General features: G+C 34.0%; 1 protein-coding gene and 2 long non-coding RNA genes across 3 annotated transcripts; 1 reads left to right on the top strand and 2 right to left on the bottom strand.

Annotated features, from left to right (window-relative positions):
* Nucleotides 1–319: 319 nt before the first annotated feature.
* Nucleotides 320–1,063, bottom strand: LOC105135913 (uncharacterized). Its single transcript, XR_844269.1, has 2 exons — nt 991–1,063; nt 320–766 (listed from the first exon to the last, which is right to left on the bottom strand). It is a non-coding gene; the product is annotated as an uncharacterized LOC105135913 (long non-coding RNA).
* Nucleotides 1,064–2,507: 1,444 nt separating this feature from the next.
* Nucleotides 2,508–2,873, top strand: LOC105135914 (non-specific lipid-transfer protein C, cotyledon-specific isoform-like). The gene has a single exon (XM_011041001.1). It carries the CDS (start codon nt 2,508–2,510, stop codon nt 2,850–2,852), a length of 345 nt encoding a protein of 114 aa, XP_011039303.1. The 3' UTR covers nt 2,853–2,873.
* Nucleotides 2,874–3,465: 592 nt separating this feature from the next.
* LOC105135915 (uncharacterized) lies at nt 3,466–7,048 on the bottom strand. Its single transcript, XR_844270.1, has 3 exons — nt 6,840–7,048; nt 5,852–6,004; nt 3,466–5,163 (listed from the first exon to the last, which is right to left on the bottom strand). It is a non-coding gene; the product is annotated as an uncharacterized LOC105135915 (long non-coding RNA).
* Nucleotides 7,049–18,232: the final 11,184 nt, after the last annotated feature.

An 18,232-nucleotide genomic window follows, 5' to 3' on the forward strand; every position in this document is an offset into this window, starting at 1 on the left:
TTTAACACGGCACGGAAAGTACTAAACAAACTCGGATCGTAAAAATGGATCGTAAAATCGTAAAATCGTAAGGAATTTTAAAATACATAAAAAAAAATTCATGCTTCAAATAATTCAGTCCTATAATACTGAAATGACATTAAATTCAGTCCAATTCAATATTTTTCAATCCAATTTTCATCTCATTAATTTAATTCAATTCAGTCCTATAATATTGAAATGACATTCAATTTAGTCCAATTCAACAGTTTTCAGTTCAATTTTCACCCGAGTAATATTTAGTCCAATTTAGTCAAGATATATAGTATATACTGTGGCATTCAATTCAACAATTTTCTCACCCGATCAATTCCATTCAATTCAACATTATACATATACAAATTACAGGACTGGGCAAAATGAATTACAGGGCAAAATACAAATCTATTAGAAGATTTTGAAGGCAAAATGAACAGGGCAAAATGCAAATCTTTATTACCGGACAATTAAACTCAACACTTAACAGGGCAAAATACAAATCTATTACAGGGGCAAAATCTACTACTGCAGTGATGATGATGAAGGCAAAATGAACTTACGGTGTCGCCCGCTGCTGTTGAAGATGATGATGATGAGCTAAACGGCTGCTTGTGAAGAGGCCCGATGTCGCCTGCTGCTGTTGAAGATGGGAAAGAAAGGAGATCGTTGCCGGCGTGCTGCTGTTAATAAAGATTGCAGAGGAAGCCCGAAGCCGTGAGCTGTTAAGGAGATTGTCGTCGGCCCGTCGCTGTTAAAATCATGATAAACAGAAAAGGAAGTAATGTTCAACCTCATATTTTGTGAGAAAAAACGTGGGAAAATACATTCCTAATTTATCAGGTGAATAAAGAAATACAGAGGAACAATTACCAAATAATGGAAATGGACAATACCAAATAAATAAAGAAATGCAGAGGAATGAATACTGAATAATGGAAAAGCTTTTACAAGAAGCACATGAAGAATTCAAACCTTAATTTCAATTTTTATTCAAGAAGCACTTCAATTTCAGAGACTGCAGTAGAGGTCTTTAAACATACCAATCTTGGTTCATGTGTTGTCGCGACCGTGAGCACTAAGGAAAAAGAAGGAGTAAAAACTGGAGTCATTGGACCGTAAGCACTGTCATTGACCGCTTTTGTGGAGGATGGAGATCGCTGTCGCCGTTGTTATGGTTGCCGATTAGGGATTTGTTCAGCTAGGAAACTTGGGAAGAGTATTTTGCGCTTTGTGATTTGTGAAGATTGAAGACAATGAATTAATTCACTGAAGTGAAGAGAGTCACGTGAGTCTGTGACTGTGCAAAAAAAAATGCAATAGGTGCTTGACAGCTGGACAAGAGAGGAGGATTTTATTTCAGCACCTCATTTTGGCATAATCGCAAAATCAGTCTTGAAATCGCGATTTTGCGCGATTTCATCCGATTTTTGTGATTTAACCCGATTTCAACCCGATTTTATTCATTTTCGATTTTTTCAAGCGATTCAACACGTAAAGCATGTTTTGACTTGTAAAATCGTACGATTTTACGAGTCAAAACGCGATTTTAACAACCTTGCATGAGTGTGTAAATCTGACGAGGGATAAAATTTGAGATCCCCTACAAAATTCGTTGAATTGGACTCGAGGTGTTTACATGACTCAACAAAAATAATACATCCAGACTGACCTTGCATCCCTCCTCAGGGGACTGGTCAAGCATCCCCTTGGGCTCTCTCTGTGCCCCCCTAAACGAACTAGCCACGCATTCCCCCGACTCCCTTGAACTGCTTGAAGTAATATTATATATGTTCTTTGCTAGCTTGAGGTATTATATATGATTCTACTAATTTGCATCATATTAAGGGAGAACAGAAAAGGAAAAATAAAGCTCTTCTAACATGTTCAAACTTTTTTTGCTACTCCATCTTGTTCATTTGACCCCGGACGTACTAAATGTTCCATGCCAGTAAAGAAATTCCTAGCCCTCTAAGACAAAAAGAACAAAAAATCGCCATTGTCTCTGCTCTTTGCATTATTAATGATGATTAAGAGCTTCTGTATTGAGTTCTCTGAAATGGCCTAGCTACAGGGTTATGTATCCACCGTATGTATGCATATAATTTAATTACTGGAATTTATTTACATATGAAGTGTTTTTGACGAACATTTTGGAAAATTATTACACATGTGACTAACCTGGTCTAGAACATATACTTGTTTGTTTGATGAAAATATGTGACCATTAAGGTGCCTGCATGTGTGAAACCAATATGAAGATATACAGCCCTGCCATGAAAGTCCTGCCAGGATGATCAACCCAATGAATTTTGACCTGCAACATAATCAGAACTCATTGGAAAGCTCAAACTTTGACAAAATCCCAGTTCCCAAAGACAATATCTTTCCCAATAAATACCCATGAAGATCATTGTCCATCAACCAACACTAGTAGCTGCATTTGCAACATCCAAGAGTTTATTGGGATTTACTTTGAACACTAGAAAACCATGAAGAACACTTTCTTTTATGTGATCTTCCTCCTCTCCTTCCTCTTTTTCCTTGCCAACATGAACGAAGCAGCTGTTCCATGCAGCACTGTTGATGAAAAGGCAGCTGCCTGTGTAGGGTTTGCCACTGGAAAATCTCCTAAGCCAACTCCTGCTTGCTGCACTGGGCTGCAAGAGCTTGCCAAGACTGTTAAAACAGTTGATGATAAGAAGGCTATTTGCAAGTGTTTGAAGGCTGCCGGAGGCTCTTTAGGGGTGAAAGACCAGTTCTTGAGCAAGATTCCTGGAGCTTGCAACATTAAAGTTGGATTCCCCGTCTCTACAAGCGTCAACTGTGATGCGTAAGTATAATCTTGTTACATTATAGGTTCCGTTGATCGTTCTCCTCACAGCTTAAGCACTAAAAGCAGGAGCACCTAATGAATTGTTCATGCTTTGAATTTGGTTTTGCAGGATTCAATAGATTTCTTACAATGAAGTTGAGCAGTGGTTGAAGAGTTTCTTAAGAGATGATGGGGATTTACTACTGGTTGAATAAAACAGTTGAAGGCAATGTATGTGGTCTTTTGCTAGACCCTACTTTGTACATTAATAATCATGTGATTTGATACTATATTGGCTTCTAAATCAAGTTTTCATGTTTTTCATTTCTTCCTCCTCTTATCATCTTGTCATGTGCTAAACTTCGAATTTTGACGTATGGCAAGACATGCATTGCAGTGTTGAAATATAGATAAACCGAACTAAAAACATGCAGGGTAGTGAAGAAAACAAGTTGAGTTGAGCCACCTGCTCTGCTTCATTTGCTCACCTTTTCTTGCAAGCACAATGTTCTGCTCTCTTCATATCCAGTTATCAGGCCCTAGGCCCTAAAGACCAAGTCCATTGACTACCAAAATTGTCCATTTATCACTGACATAGACAGCCATAACAAAAGGAGCTTTATGCAAACATCATGTGTATAATAAGCATGGCCTTATGGGAGCATCAAATTATCACCAAGAATGCTGGCATGTGCAGTCCTGCCAACAATTTGATTGCTTCAAAACCAAATGAAGCCTCGAATAATTAGCATTTCACAAGTGAAAAATTAAGTTACAAATAAGAAACCAAAAAATTAATCTTAGATCCTACCTTGCTCCTTGGGGTAGCATATTGTTCTTGATTAGGATTTACAAATTTGCTTCAGGGAGAACAAAAAAAAGATAAAAAATAATGGATCACCCTACTGCATCACTCAGTCATCAATTTTTAATCAATCTACCACACTAAGCGATTACCACGGTATTTCCTGGCCATCACAGGCAAACAGCTTGCCATTATCTTGCCTTTTTGCATTATTAATGAAGCTTAAGAGTTTCTGCAATGCAAACTCTTTGGTGAAAAGCTTGCCTTCAGGAACATTTCTATGAAATGGCTTAGATAGGTCTGTGTCCATTGTGCCAGGGTGCAGAAGGATGCCTATTATCGGATCCTTCTTTGATGCAAACTCTACCGACACGGTTTTTGTCGCTGCAATCAGCAAACAAAACAAATACTATCACAAGAGAAGTCAAATAATGAGGACTTTAAGGTGCGTCATTTTAGTTTGGTATAAAACAATAACTAAAGCTAACAGCGATTGATTACGGCCCCAAACAGAGTTATGTGTAAACACACACCAAGATACCACGTTTCCACGCCACGGTCATAGTCATCCTCTTGATGTGTATTTGCTTATTCTTAAGGGACTACCAATCAAAATCATTCCAAGACATGATTTAAGTGAGTTGCTAGAAGATCAGAAACTTGAATCATATTAGTCAATGGAAAGGGGAGATGGGAAAGTGTACTGATTGTGTGCGCGTGAAATTTTTAAGGTGGAAAATGTTTACTCGAAGGAAGTGGATGGACAAGATGAGGGAGGTGACATCCAGTAAGGTTTCACAATTTTTGAAAGAAGTGTAACCATGAAGCAAATGACATCCAAAAAGCCTTCACATAAGTAAATGCCATGTAGGGAATCTTTTAGAATCTCATTCAAAGAACACAGAAATTTGTTCACAAAGTAATTATTTCTTCACTGATATTTCCTGCCTCGCAAGGACTTCAGGACACCGAGCTTGTGCTTTGCATCGCCAATCGGTAGCATGTGCATTGGATGGTCAAAAAAAGAAAATGAGGTACCCCATATGCATTAGTAGTCTCACATTTTAGGCAATGGTACCCATGACAGATTCCTTGCCAAGTTGCACTCACAAGAGTGTTGAAAGTTGACATATAGAATATTCCTTGCGAAGGTGTAAATAAACACAAGCCAACATAGATGCCCGTCACTAAAGTGATCATGGATCTTCTTGTCATACCCAATAGCAATACTAGCAAACAGTGGGGAGCTCAAGCCAAGTTATCACATCCACATAAAATATGCTCGGATCTGAAAGGGCACACCTTGCGGTAATGTAAAATTTCATTGCTGGTGAACAGTTAAATTTGATAAAAATCGAAGCCGTAAATCAAGAAAATCATAAGCTGATTTAAAGCAGACTTTGAACATCGATATGAATGCCGGCCCCCTAGATGATTTTCTTCATTTGAGCCAACCCTGGCACTTAAATTGGCAACCACGCAACATCCCTTTCAAGTCTCCTCCAGCCATCAGAAGAGGCCCCATGCGCTGCAAATGGCAAACAGTGATATTAAGCTATGTTGTGAATCATTACCTCCAAGAAGAAACAAAAGGGGCAATAAATGAAGCCTGATAATACTACCATTATATTTGAACACATCTCTTCAGGGCTAACACTACAAAGAAATTTCTGTGTCTGCAATAATTATTTCTTCGATACTAATAACTACTATTACTAGTTATAAACAGCTTAGGAAATGCTTGTGATTTTTTTTTTCTTTTTGTGCTATAGCTTTCCATTTACCCATGGATCGATTTAAAATGAAGCCTTCTTTCCTCTTATTAAGAAAAGTCACAAGGTATTCTTCCTGCATTTTGCTTCATGCTCGCAATGTCCCTTCCGAGGGAGACATCCTCTACAATTTTTTCGGGATATTGAAAGAAAAAACTATGAAAACATGACTAATTTTGGTATTCAATACGCTTGATATTCCAGCATTCATGAATTGTTGATCTTAACCGACAAACAGCCACACCAAAAAAGAAAGCAGAACATGGCTCTTCAGAAGAAATTTCTATCTGGCTATTAAGAAAGATCAGACCAGAGCATTCACAGGAATTTCATAAAGGGAGGAAGCCTAAAACCGAGACAACTGGGCTCATAAGAGAAAGCAAAGGTGGATTTTTCTTAGTCTAGGAAAGAGCAATAGATAGCAACCAAGAAATAAGCACCAACCTCTATAGTGCTTTCAATGGTGAGGTCTAATGGCTAAATGCCAAGGCGCTCAGCAAACTTATTTTTCAAATCAGTAATTCCCGTTGCCCCACTAGGATTTCAGCAAGTAGCAATAACATGCCCTTTGTCATTCTTTTCCAGAGGATGTTCAACCTGCATCAGTACACAAGTCAAGTTTTGCTCACAGACTCAACTGATTCCTCGCACTGATAAATTACAATCTAATGACAACATAAATTAACCCAAGCAGAAGAATAATTGGTTTTTGTCATTTATTTTCCCCAAAAGTCAGTTGGCATCAAGAGTCCAAGACCGATACTAAATCAACTTATTACAAAGTCCTTCTACCTTGGAAGAAAATTGAGGGCATTTATATTCTTAAAAGGAGTCTAAAATTCATATCCAATGGGATGCCACCAAGCAATCTGGCACGCAACAGCACCATAATCTAATCAGATTGTTCCTAAGAATTTTAGCACAACAATGCAACTAACTACAGCTGAGAAAGCAATGAAAACTGACATATGAAAATGTTTGGCATCCTTAAATGACTCCAAGGATGAATTAGTCCATAAAATTCATCTTTCGTAAACGAACAACCAAAAAAAGGAAAGCCCTTTCGTTGATTATCAAGGAAATGAACACCCTTTCAATGCAAAATGGAAAATAAAAGAAAAGAACCAAACCAGTAGCTCTCTAGTAATTCATCAAGACTATGACAAGACAAGGGAAGAAAAACATTAGCCACCAATGTGATAGGTCTCAATCAACATACTTAATTAATCATACAGTTTCTTTAATTATGTTAATCAAGTAATCTAAGTTCAATCATCAAGAGCCAAATGCCAATCATCTAGCTTCCACATTCTTCTCCAAATCTTTCTCCAAAAAACAACACCAACCGTTTTCGGCAAATGCAAGAAACCAAAAGACAAGAACTTTGTATAAAATTAAAAAAACAACTGAAGTGAAAACAAGAAAAGCTTACAAATTCAAGGCCAATTCCTCTAGAAGCTCCTTGAACCATTGAGACTCCACATTCCCATTTAAGAGCAGAAGATGCAAAACCCCTTCTCATTGATCTGAAAGCCAATGTTTTGGCCATGAATTCTCGGCTGTTTAGAAGCCGAAGCTTCAATCTTTTTTAACTGAAGTTTTTTAGAACCGGAAACAAGACGTCTAAAGAGTTCAAGTTATCTTAACTCGTAGCTTTTGGTATTGTATGTTTTTTATTTTAAAATATATTAAAATAATATTTTTGATATTATTCTATAAAAATGATAAAAAAAATATTAAAAATAATTTTAAATAAAAATAATTCAAATTTCTACCGAGCAGGCTGTTTTCCCAAACGCTATTTTAATCGAGTACTAAAACAAAATGTTATTAATTATTCCTAAATTTTTCAGAAATTTCCCAATTGAGCTCTTTTATCATTTTTTTAAAATATTTTATGCTATAAAACATTACTCGAATAATTTTTCTGTTTTTTTTTGTTTTAAAATTTTTTTAAAAAAAATTTTTTTAAAATTTTTTAATTTTTTTAATTTTTTTCTTCAAATTAATATTTTTTGATATTTTTAAATAATTTTAATATGCTGATATCAAAAATAATTTTTTAAAATAAAAAAAAATTTATTTTAATATATTTCTAAATGAAATGTATTTTGAAAAATAACTGCAACTATACTCTCAAATAAACTTAAAAAAAATTTATTAGCAATCGATGAAAAAACATAATTGATAAATTTCTCAAACCTTCTGACCTATTTAATAAAATATTTTGTTTGGAACAAAATTTAGAAATGTATTATAGATTATAGGCTAATTTAAAGTTTCTCCTTGCATTTATGGATAAACAAGTGTAGATAGATGATAGGTAAGTATTAATCAATGCTATTAAACTTGATTAGTGTGTAAATTTGTTGATATATAACATGATTTAAGTTGAATTTTAAATTAAAATAAATAGAAACTGACTTAAACAATTTTATGTGTCAATTCTAACATAATTAATTTAATAAAAATACAAACTAATTTTTTCAAAAGAATTAAAAAAATATTTTTCTAAAAAATATGTACACTTATAAATTAAAATTAACCTCATTAATCATTAAATTAATTTTAAAATGGATTTAATAACTTTATTTTTAATCAATAAGAAGTTAGTTTGTGCAAGAAAAATAAATGCTAATGGTGCTATTTGTCATACCCTCAAGAGAGCTCGACGTCGCGACGACCCTTATTGGAGTAGGGCTTAGCTTTCAGGGTCTTTGTTTTGTGAAAAAGAGAGTAGTCACCTAGTGTTATTGTCACTAGAAAACCTAATTGGTCTTTCAGAGATTCTAAGGTGAGGGACTGGTTGCGTAAAAAGAAGGTTTTAACACCCCTAGTACGCCCTACCTAAGGTAAGTTACTTGATGTTTGGTTTGCCTATGATTTTTATGGTGTTGATGTTCTTTAAACCCGTCAGTTTTCTAAGATAAGTCTGCTATGATGAATGAACTTGGGTTCAAAGTCTAAGGGAAATAACTCTTGGCTAATATGGATCATAAAGAACCTTTGACAAATATGGATCATAAAGAACCTTTGACCAATATGAATCATACCTTTAGATATGTTAGTAGAGTACCAAAAAGAAATGGTGTAGATCTATTGAAGTCTATCTTTGATTTGAAATAAATTTAAAATTTATGAATTTAGAGATAGATAAAATAGAAATCTAAGGAGATTTAATGTGTTTAAGAGCTCATTTTTCACTTAGTATTTCAAGTGGTTGTGACTCGTAAATCGTAAGGAGGAGAAAAGAAAAAAAAACTAAGTTAGAAATCTAAGAAAATTGAAGGTGCTTTAAAAGCCCATTTTTACCTTAGTATTTCATATTTTCATGACTCATAAATTGTGGAATCAAAATTTAAAATGTCCCCAATTAATTGAGGCTTCTTTCAAGGATATGCAATTAAATTGTTCTAAATAAAATTTTAGGTATAAATCTGCCCTTATGTTAAAAAAAACAAGTTGTATTCTTATTAACAATATTTTGGATATCTGTCTTTCATAGGTTTATTTTCCCTTATATTATTAAGGGATACTGACTTGTTATTCCTAGAAAAATATTTTTAATATTTACCACTTAGGGTTTCTTTATCCAAATATTAACAATAAACAAATGATAAATTATTCCCAATAATATTTTAAATATTAACCCCCTTGGGGTTTCTTTATCCAAATATTTGTAGTGAATAATAATAAATTATTCCTAATAATATTTTGGAAATTTACTCCTTTTGGATTTCTTTATCCAAACATTAATAGTGAATAATAACAAATTATTTCTAATAATATTTTGGATGTTTACTCCATTTTGGATTTTTTATCCAAACACTAATAGTGAATAAAGATGAATTCCCAAAAATAAGATTTTTATATTTTTGGAATATTGGACACCACCCTTTGAAATTTACAAACACGTTATAAAATCCAAGTTGCAAGAAAATAATTTTTGTGTTTAAGAAATCCATGCTAAAACATATTTTTTGAAACCTTGAATATTTTCTTTTTAAAAAAAAAAAAATATGTTAGGATATTGACCTTATGCAACACACAAGAAAACAGTTTTATTACATCAAAACATAAATATCACAGTAAACATCATTAAAATGACAGGAAATCACATATATTTCTAACACTACAAGACTTAAACAGGCGTGTAAAACAAAGCAGGAGGAACTCGGTAGGGGAAAAAGCTTTTCAAAGCCAAATCTCATTCAATAGACTTCGGTCCATCCTCTCAAACTCAGAAACCAAAAATAACATAACCCCCTGTTTTCAACAGAAAAGAGTAAATTCATATACACATGAAAATCAAAGCTTTGAAACCCAATTCTATAGCAGAAACCATGACCCCGCCACTCCCCTTTTCTTAATCTCAGGCTCTGCTATGTTTGTTTCACGCTAAAGGAAACAACCTCAACATCATGCCTTTGTATTACATATGTTAAATACCATAACTATAGACCAATCATCTTCTATCTCCCTTTTCACATAAACAAGAATAAAAACGTGAACCAAACGCCTGCCAAAAGAAAACCTTAAATACAAAGGAACCCCTCTTGTGTTTTTCTTTATTAATGAACACTAAATCTATATGAAAAACATCCTATACAAATCCCAGTCAAGGGGGCACTAAGCAGAGGAGGCGAAGGATGATAAAGGCCTTTAAAACTCTCATTCCCTCGTAAAAAAATAACATGAATGAATATGCAACTTTAATATAAGCAAAAGAAAAACAACTTAGAACCATGGATGGAACAATAGCAAGCATGCCACCCTTTTTTCAACAGAAAACATACATCTAGATCAAAGATAAAAAAACAATTTTGGAACATAACAAAATATAGATGGAAGGGCTTAAATATAGCAGGAAAAAAAAGGGGTCGAAACCTATACTTGTAGACCTTACTTGCAAAAAAAATAGAGAACAAACCGGTGGGCAACGCCCTTTGATGATCCAACAAAAAACTCCCTCTTTCATCGTTAGGAACTTTTCAAAAAAAACTCTTTAGAGCTTTGTTAAGTTCCTTTCCGATGAAGAAGAATAGATTGAAGTTAAACTCCCTTCCCTTTCATTGTTTCCCTTTATTTTCTACCCCAACTTCTTCTTGCTCTCTCGGTTCCCACTTTTCCCATTTCTTTATGTTTTCCTTTTCCCTTGTCTCTACTTCTTTTTCTTCTTCTTCTGTGTTTTTAACTCTTTCCGTCTCCCTTTCCTTCTTTTTTTTTTTGTCTATGTTTACTTCTCTGTCTCCCTCTCCTCTCTCTGTTTTCTATTTGTTTCTTTTTTTATTTAAACTCTCTCTGTCTCCCTCCACTCTTTTGTTTGTTCTCCCTTTATGTCCTCCTTTATTCCTTTTTTTTTTTTTTCAAAAATACCTAACAACTTGATTATATAGCCAAGCAAAAAACTGGAGACCTCTCACATGATCCCTCATCCCAACAGTATGTATTAGGGATGAAATCCCAACCCTTTGATGGTTTGAGGCTCCCTCTTGTGTCTTCTTCCACAGTCTTGCTACCTAATTTTTTACCCATGCTTTTGATAATGTTTTAGAAAAAAATCAAAAATAACAAAAAAACAACAAAACCCCCCCTAAAATGCATTTTTATGTATTTGCATTATTTTTAGCATTTTCAACGTCATCTCAAAAGAATTTAAATTTTCAAAGGTGTTTGAAACACGTTCAACTTTTAACGCGTAAATTTTATGATCACTGATTTTTCTTGTTGAGTTGACATTGATATTGCTCACTTTAAAAAAAAATACAAAAAATAGAAAAAATCAAAATTTACAAAAAAAAAAAGGAAAAGAAAACGAAAGGAAAAGTTGAGGGACTATCTTTGCAGGTAACGGTGGTTCCCAAAGCCAGTAGAGAAGGGAAGGGAAGAAGAAAATAGGGTTGATCCACCCATCTCAGTGCATTGTCAGCAGTGGCGCATGAACCTACCCGCCGCCAGTGACGGTGGGGCGTGGAGGAGACGTGCCGCCACTATTTCAATGGTGCAGAAGGCCTTCCCTGTGATTCTAGATTGTTTTTAGGGGCCATTTTATAAATTTCAAATTATGTAATGTAATTTTTGTTTTGTTGTTTTGAAGCTATATTTGGAAGTTTGGATGTAAAAAGAAAGAGAGAAAAGAAAAGGAAAAGAAAAAAAGAAAAAATATAGTGAAAGAGAATGTGTTTGTTTTTTTTGTTACTTAATTATAAAAATAAATAAAAAAGATAAAAGGAATTAAGTGTTTAATTTGAATATGGTCAATATCTAAAGGATAAAATCATGTTATATTTCTCATGAAAATATAAGAACATGTTTCTATATATATTCTAGGATTTAATAACTGATTTATTAAAACCTTAGAATTTGATTAATATTTTAAATTTTCAAATCACATTAAACCGTAAAGCAGCTTACCTCAGGTAGGATGCGCTAGGGGTGCTAATACCTACATACCTCTACTAGATGTATGAGGTTGAGTTTTACTCGGTCCCTCATAAGTACCCGCGGTGTCCCAATTTTGAGCATTTTCAGCTAATAAGTCTAAGTACTTCATTGCTTCATCAGGGTCTTTATCTTCAAAAGTTCCATTGCACATCAATTCAACCATTTGCCTATCTCTAGGTGTTAACCTTTCATAGAAATGTGAAACCAATCTCCATATTTTAAAACCAGGATGAGGGCAAGTACTAAGCAAGTCTCGATACCTATCCCAACATTGATAAAATGTTTCTCCTGGTTTTTGAGTGAAAGTAGTGATTTGTCTTTTGAAAGAGTTTGTTCTGTGAGATGGGAAAAACTTCTTCAAAAACTGTTGTTGCATTTCATCCCAAGCACGAATGGATCCTGGTCTTAAATTTTGTAGCCATGTTTTAGCTTTATCTTTTAATGAAAAAGGAAAAAGCTTTAATCTGATGGTGTTCATGCTACAATTTAAATTATTATATGTGTTGCAGACCTCCTCAAATTCCCTTAAATGCAAGTATGGATTTTCCAATTCTAAGCCATGAAAAGAAGGTAAAAGTTGAATAATACCTGGTTTAAAATTAAAATGAGATGCATCAGGAGGAAAAACTATGCATGATGGTGCACTTGTTCTTGTGGGATTCATGTGGTCTCTAAGTGTTCTAGCACGGTTATTCTCATTATTCTCATTATGAAGTGATTGATTATCTTCTTCGGCCATATTTTCTGAAAATGATGAGGATACCCTACAAAGTCTACCACTTGATGTACGTGACCACACTCTCATGCACGTGTAGGAATAAAATAAAAAGAAGAACAACAAAGCAAAAGAAGGAGGAAGAAAACAAAATAAAAAGAAACAAAAGAAAAGAAACAAAGTTATATACAAGAAAAGTGAAAAGAGAAAATAAAATAAATACTATAATTTATACAAGAACTTACCTCCCCGGCAACGGCGCCAAAAACTTGACACGACTAAAAGATTGATGTCTTCTCCCAAGTGCAGGAGTGTCGAAGTAATAAATAACCCGGCAAGACCGGGGTCGAACCACAGGGAGGTTAATTGTACAAATTATAAACAACAATTATAAAACAACAATAACAACAACAACAATAGTAATAATAATAATAATAATAATAATAATAATAATAGTAGTAGTAGTAGTAGTAGTAGTAGTAATAATAATAATAATAAAGAAAGAGAAGAAGAAGAAGATGATGAGAACTTTGAGATGGAATATTAATGTAACGATTAAACAATGATAATAACAAATGTCAAGGTTAGAGGTTCCACTAATGGTATATCAAACAAGTATAGTATAAACTCTTATTATTGAATTGGAAACCACACACAAAGGAGGTTCCAATCAGATTATATATTGTTAACATGATTACATTAGTCATCTTATTCAATTAATGCTAATACTTGTAAATCTCGTCAAGCATTCATGATTATAACTTATGTTAACAACAAATCAAGTTCCTTTCATAGCTCAGGTGTCGGTTATACCATACATTATGGGCTATGAAAGTGCCAAGCATTTGTTGTACCAAGTGTTATACAACATAAATCAAGATTAGTCATTTAACAAGCAAAGTATTAAAGAGTGAACAAGATAGCAAATATAAAACATGTTAGTATCAAACATTAAAGTCCATATTAAGTTTACATTATACTTATTCTTACACCATTAGTGTAACCTTTTCACCTTGACATAATTAACTTAGCTAGACATAATGAAAGAAAGCAAAATAGATAAACAAAATAAGAACATAAAAGTTAACTAAGTAAAGGAAAGGAAATGAAAGGCATAAACTTAATATTAATGAAAACAAAGCATAAAAAATACAAAGAGAGAAAGGAAGAGCATGATCTTGATCTGGAAATCAAGATGCCTAAATGCATGGCAAATGCCTCCTTTTATAGGCCAAAAATGGGAACTATTGATTTGATGACTAATTGATAAGTGGGTGACCAACTTTTGACTTGGTGACAATCCTTATCTTCTCTTGTCTGCCCAAAACGTCATTGATAACGTCAAAATTGGAGCCAGTTGTAAACATGAAAGTTGTAGGCAATTGTCTCAGCTTTCTTGTGTAAAAATTTCAGCTCATTTGGACTTCTAGAACTCCAGATATGGCCAAAATACCGAATAGTGCTCGGGCTGGAAGACAGATTCGGGCTTCTTTGTTGTTGCTACAATTTGGACTTGATAATGGCCTTTTTAGATCTTGGGCTCCATATGAAAGTTGTAGGCCTATGTCTTACCTTTCCATCCATATAAATTGGACCTAAATCTGAGATCTGTAGCTCCAGATATGACCCAATTACCGAACAGTGTTCCGGTTTGGATTGCACCGACATCTCTTTTCTAAGTTTGGCCATCTCTTTATCCTTGCAATTTAAGTTCTTCAAGTCATCAATCAATCCTTTCATTTATGTGATAGGCCTGCATTAAAAATAGACATTTACCATAAATTATAGGTATCTTATATTATTAGATACATTATTATAAAACATATTTTAGTTAAGGAGTTATTGATACTTCAAGTGCAAAATGATGATATAAAACCATGATAAAAATGCACTTTTAAGTACTAATCACACCCCCCAACCAGCTTATTACTAGTCCCTAGTAATCAAAGCGTTAAAATAGAAAACAAATTTGCAAATTTCACAAAGCAAGGTATTCATCATTTAACTTCCATTAGTCTATCCAGATAAACAAACTCTCATTAAATTTATATATCTGCTCAATACCTCTTAACAAGATATTAATAAACCTTTCTTTTGTGCTCAATGTATCAACACATAATTATGGGGCTTTTCTTGGAAGAAAACAAAATTTTTGTTCTAATGTTTAAGGTTAACTTCCTTGGGTTGGGATTACTATTTTTGTCTTTTTTTTTTTTTTTAACTCTATATACATATACTTTAAAAACATCATGCATCTTTAACCCATGTAATGAGCTTTCAGCTAATGACTCCCAGACCAGTTGGTCTTAGGGCATTAGGTGTTAAGACACCCCTACGAGCTTAGTAACTCGGGTCGCAGATACTGATATGTAGATAGTGCAATGTTTGATTCCCTTAAGCTTTTCTCCTCAACCCATGTAACAAGCGTTGGGCCAATAGCTCCCAAGTCAGTTGACTTTAGGGTATTAGGTGTTAAAACACCCCTTCGGGCTTAATTGCTTAGGTTAGGGAGGCTACGAAACCAAACTTATCTACATTTTTATTATCATCATTTTTTTTTCTTTTTTTCTTTTTTTTTTTTTTTTTTTTTTTTTTTTTTTTTTTTTTTTTTTTTTTTTTTTTTTTTTTCTTTTTAATTATATACAATCCCTTTCCCTTAGTTGTTACCTTTAACAAAAGAACATAAATAATGTAATAATCCAATATGCAACCCACAATCATATGTTAAAGTGTGTGTGTGTAAATTAAGGTTTAAAAATACATGTTAAATAAGTATATGAGCAGAATTAAGTGGTAACAATACGAGAGTTTGTAAACCTGAATATTTCAGGAAGTATTATAATAGACCTTGTTAAGAATGGTTACTAAGATGCGTCTCAAGAGTCACTTTAACAAAAGAACTCCTTTACTCTGCCATCCTAGTAACAACAATTATGCACATGCTTTATGAAATGAAAAACAATTTTTTTTTTATCAACTACTACCCTCTCCCCCCAACCAAAACGAGACATTGTCCTCAATGTTCTAAGGTAGAAAGATAGAGTATAGAAGATATCACCTGAAATAACGAACACTGACAAACCTGAAACACACTGAAACAAATATAAGAAACAACAAAACACAATAATAAAACCAAGCATGTGTATGTACAGGTAGTTGTGATTGTGGCTCACATCTTCCCTTGGTTTTACGTCCAAGAACGGCTTAAACGCCCTCTATGGGTCGGGGATAGGCTTCCCATCCAGTTTTCTTAAAAACTGGCAAACAGGGTCTTTTTTAGTCAGATTCCCAAGACTAAGTCTATCATGTTCTTTATGAAATAGTGGCCATAAATCATGAATTGCACGATGCACATCTCCACTAGGATGCGTCTCAAGAGTCAATAGAAGATTATCTAAAGACTCCTTACTCAGGCCATCCTTAATGAATTGTATTTTATCTTCACGGTTTATAGATACCATTCCTAAAGAACGACATTGTGTATTACAAGTCCATCTAGCACATCGATGACAGACATCCAGTCGTTTTGCACGACGCTTCTTTGCAAAAGTGCTTTTACCTGTTCCAGGCATGTGTGAAATGAAGTTAGAGGACTCACCTGATAATCGGACCTTTGCTTCAATCAACCAACGAATATCTTCAGGAATTCCATGATTCATTAATAATCTCAATCTTGCACATCTAGCACGGTAAATTTTTGTAATCGCATTCTGAGGCAGAGCGGGAAAATACTTTTTCAATTTTTCAAGATTAGTGTCCATTTTCAAATGAGAATTGGAAGAGAGATTCAAAGAATTGCACAGATATATACACAGATATCAGTAATTGTGGGAAACTGAAAGAACCGACTTAAGTCACGGAGTACCGTTATCCGCCATTTGACCGGGGTGAGAGAAACTAGCAAAAATCACTCAAAAAGAAACACAAAAACAATGTGAGAAAAAAAATAATCAACCTTTATCTACAAAATCATTCAAACCAGTTGATTCGTTTTCATTAAGAAAATTATCAAAGTGAGCTTTCAAACGATGTCCATTTTCCTTAAAATCATTGTCATTCATTGAATTCTCAATATCACAGGCCCCATAAGGATTGCTCCATCTTGGTCTTAGCTCTCTAGGGACTGCATAGAGTTGAGAATTATAAAACAAAACTTTTTGACCAGTATCAATCTTTTGACAATTTTCACAAGTTTTGCAGAATGCATGTGTGTCCTTGAACATGGTGGGCCAATAAAATCCATTTTGAAAGATTTTTGCAGCAGTCTTTTTTGACGAGAAATAACTTCCACATGCTTCAGAATGACAAAGTTTAATGACACTACTTACCTCATTGTCGGGAATGAATCTTTGAAATATTTGATCAGGACAATATTTGAATAAGTTAGGGTCATCACAATAAAAGCTCTTCACTTCGTTCAAAAACTTTTCTTTGTCTTGGGTACTCCAATCAGCTGGCAAATCTCCTAAAGCAAGAAAATTGATATTTTTATCATACCAAGGCATTGAACTAAGAGAAAGTAAGGATTTGTTAGGAAAGTAATCATCGATTGGTGTGATGTCAGATGTCGAATCTGTTGTCACTGTTGACAAAAGATTTGCATCAACATTTTTGGTGCTTGTTTCATCCGTGATTTCTTCCTCAGAATAAATCATTTGCAAATCTTCAGTTTCATCCAATTCATTTTTACTTAAAGTAGATTCAAGTTGATCATAAACTAATTCATCAATATGATCTACTTCTTGTAAATCATTATCATCTCCAGGTTGCTTGCAAATGTTGAAAATATTCATCTCCAATGTCATGTTTCCAAATGATAGCTTCATCAGTCCATTCCTACAATTAATCAATGCATTAGAAGTTGCAAGAAATGGACGTCCTAAAATAACAGGAAATGAATTACATGCTTCAACAGGTTCTGTGTCCAAGACAATAAAATCCACAGGATAAATGAATTTATCGACTTGTACTAACACATCTTCAATTATTCCTCTAGGCACTTTTACAGATCTATCGGCAAGTAAAAGAGATATAGAAGTTGGTTTTAACTCACCTAGATTGAGACTTTGAAAAACTGAATATGGAAGTAAATTCACACTAGCTCCAAGATCAAGTAAGGCTCTTTCAATTTTATGCTCTCCAATAAAGCAAGAAATTGTAGGACAACCAGGGTCTTTATATTTCAAAGCATTATTGTTTTGAAGAATAGCACTTACTTGTTCGGCTAGAAAGGCTTTCTTTTTCACATTCAGTTTCCTCTTCACAGTGCATAGATCTTTCAAAAATTTAGCATAGGAAGGAACCTGTTTAATAGCATCCAGCAAAGGTATATTGATTCTTACCTGTTTGAAAATTTCAAAAATTTCAGAGTTGTGATTGACTTTCCTTTGTTTGGTCATGGCATGAGGAAATGGAAGTGCTGGTGGTTAATCTGTCGTTTCTTTGCAATTTTCATATTCAACCCCTTCCTTACCCTCAGAGATTGACTCATCATCTTTCTCATAAGATTGAAGAGAGGGTTTTTCAATAACCTTACCACTGCGTAGAGTAGTGACTGATTTGACTTGATCCATATGTTGGCTTCCGGAATTACTTGCATTTGCATTGTATTGCCCCTCGGGATTTTGCTGTGGTTGAGATGGAAACTTACCTATCTCTTGGAAACT

Source organism: Populus euphratica, unplaced genomic scaffold (genome assembly GCF_000495115.2).
Source record: "Populus euphratica unplaced genomic scaffold, PopEup_1.0 scaffold155.1, whole genome shotgun sequence".
Classification (NCBI taxonomy): domain Eukaryota; kingdom Viridiplantae; phylum Streptophyta; class Magnoliopsida; order Malpighiales; family Salicaceae; genus Populus; species Populus euphratica.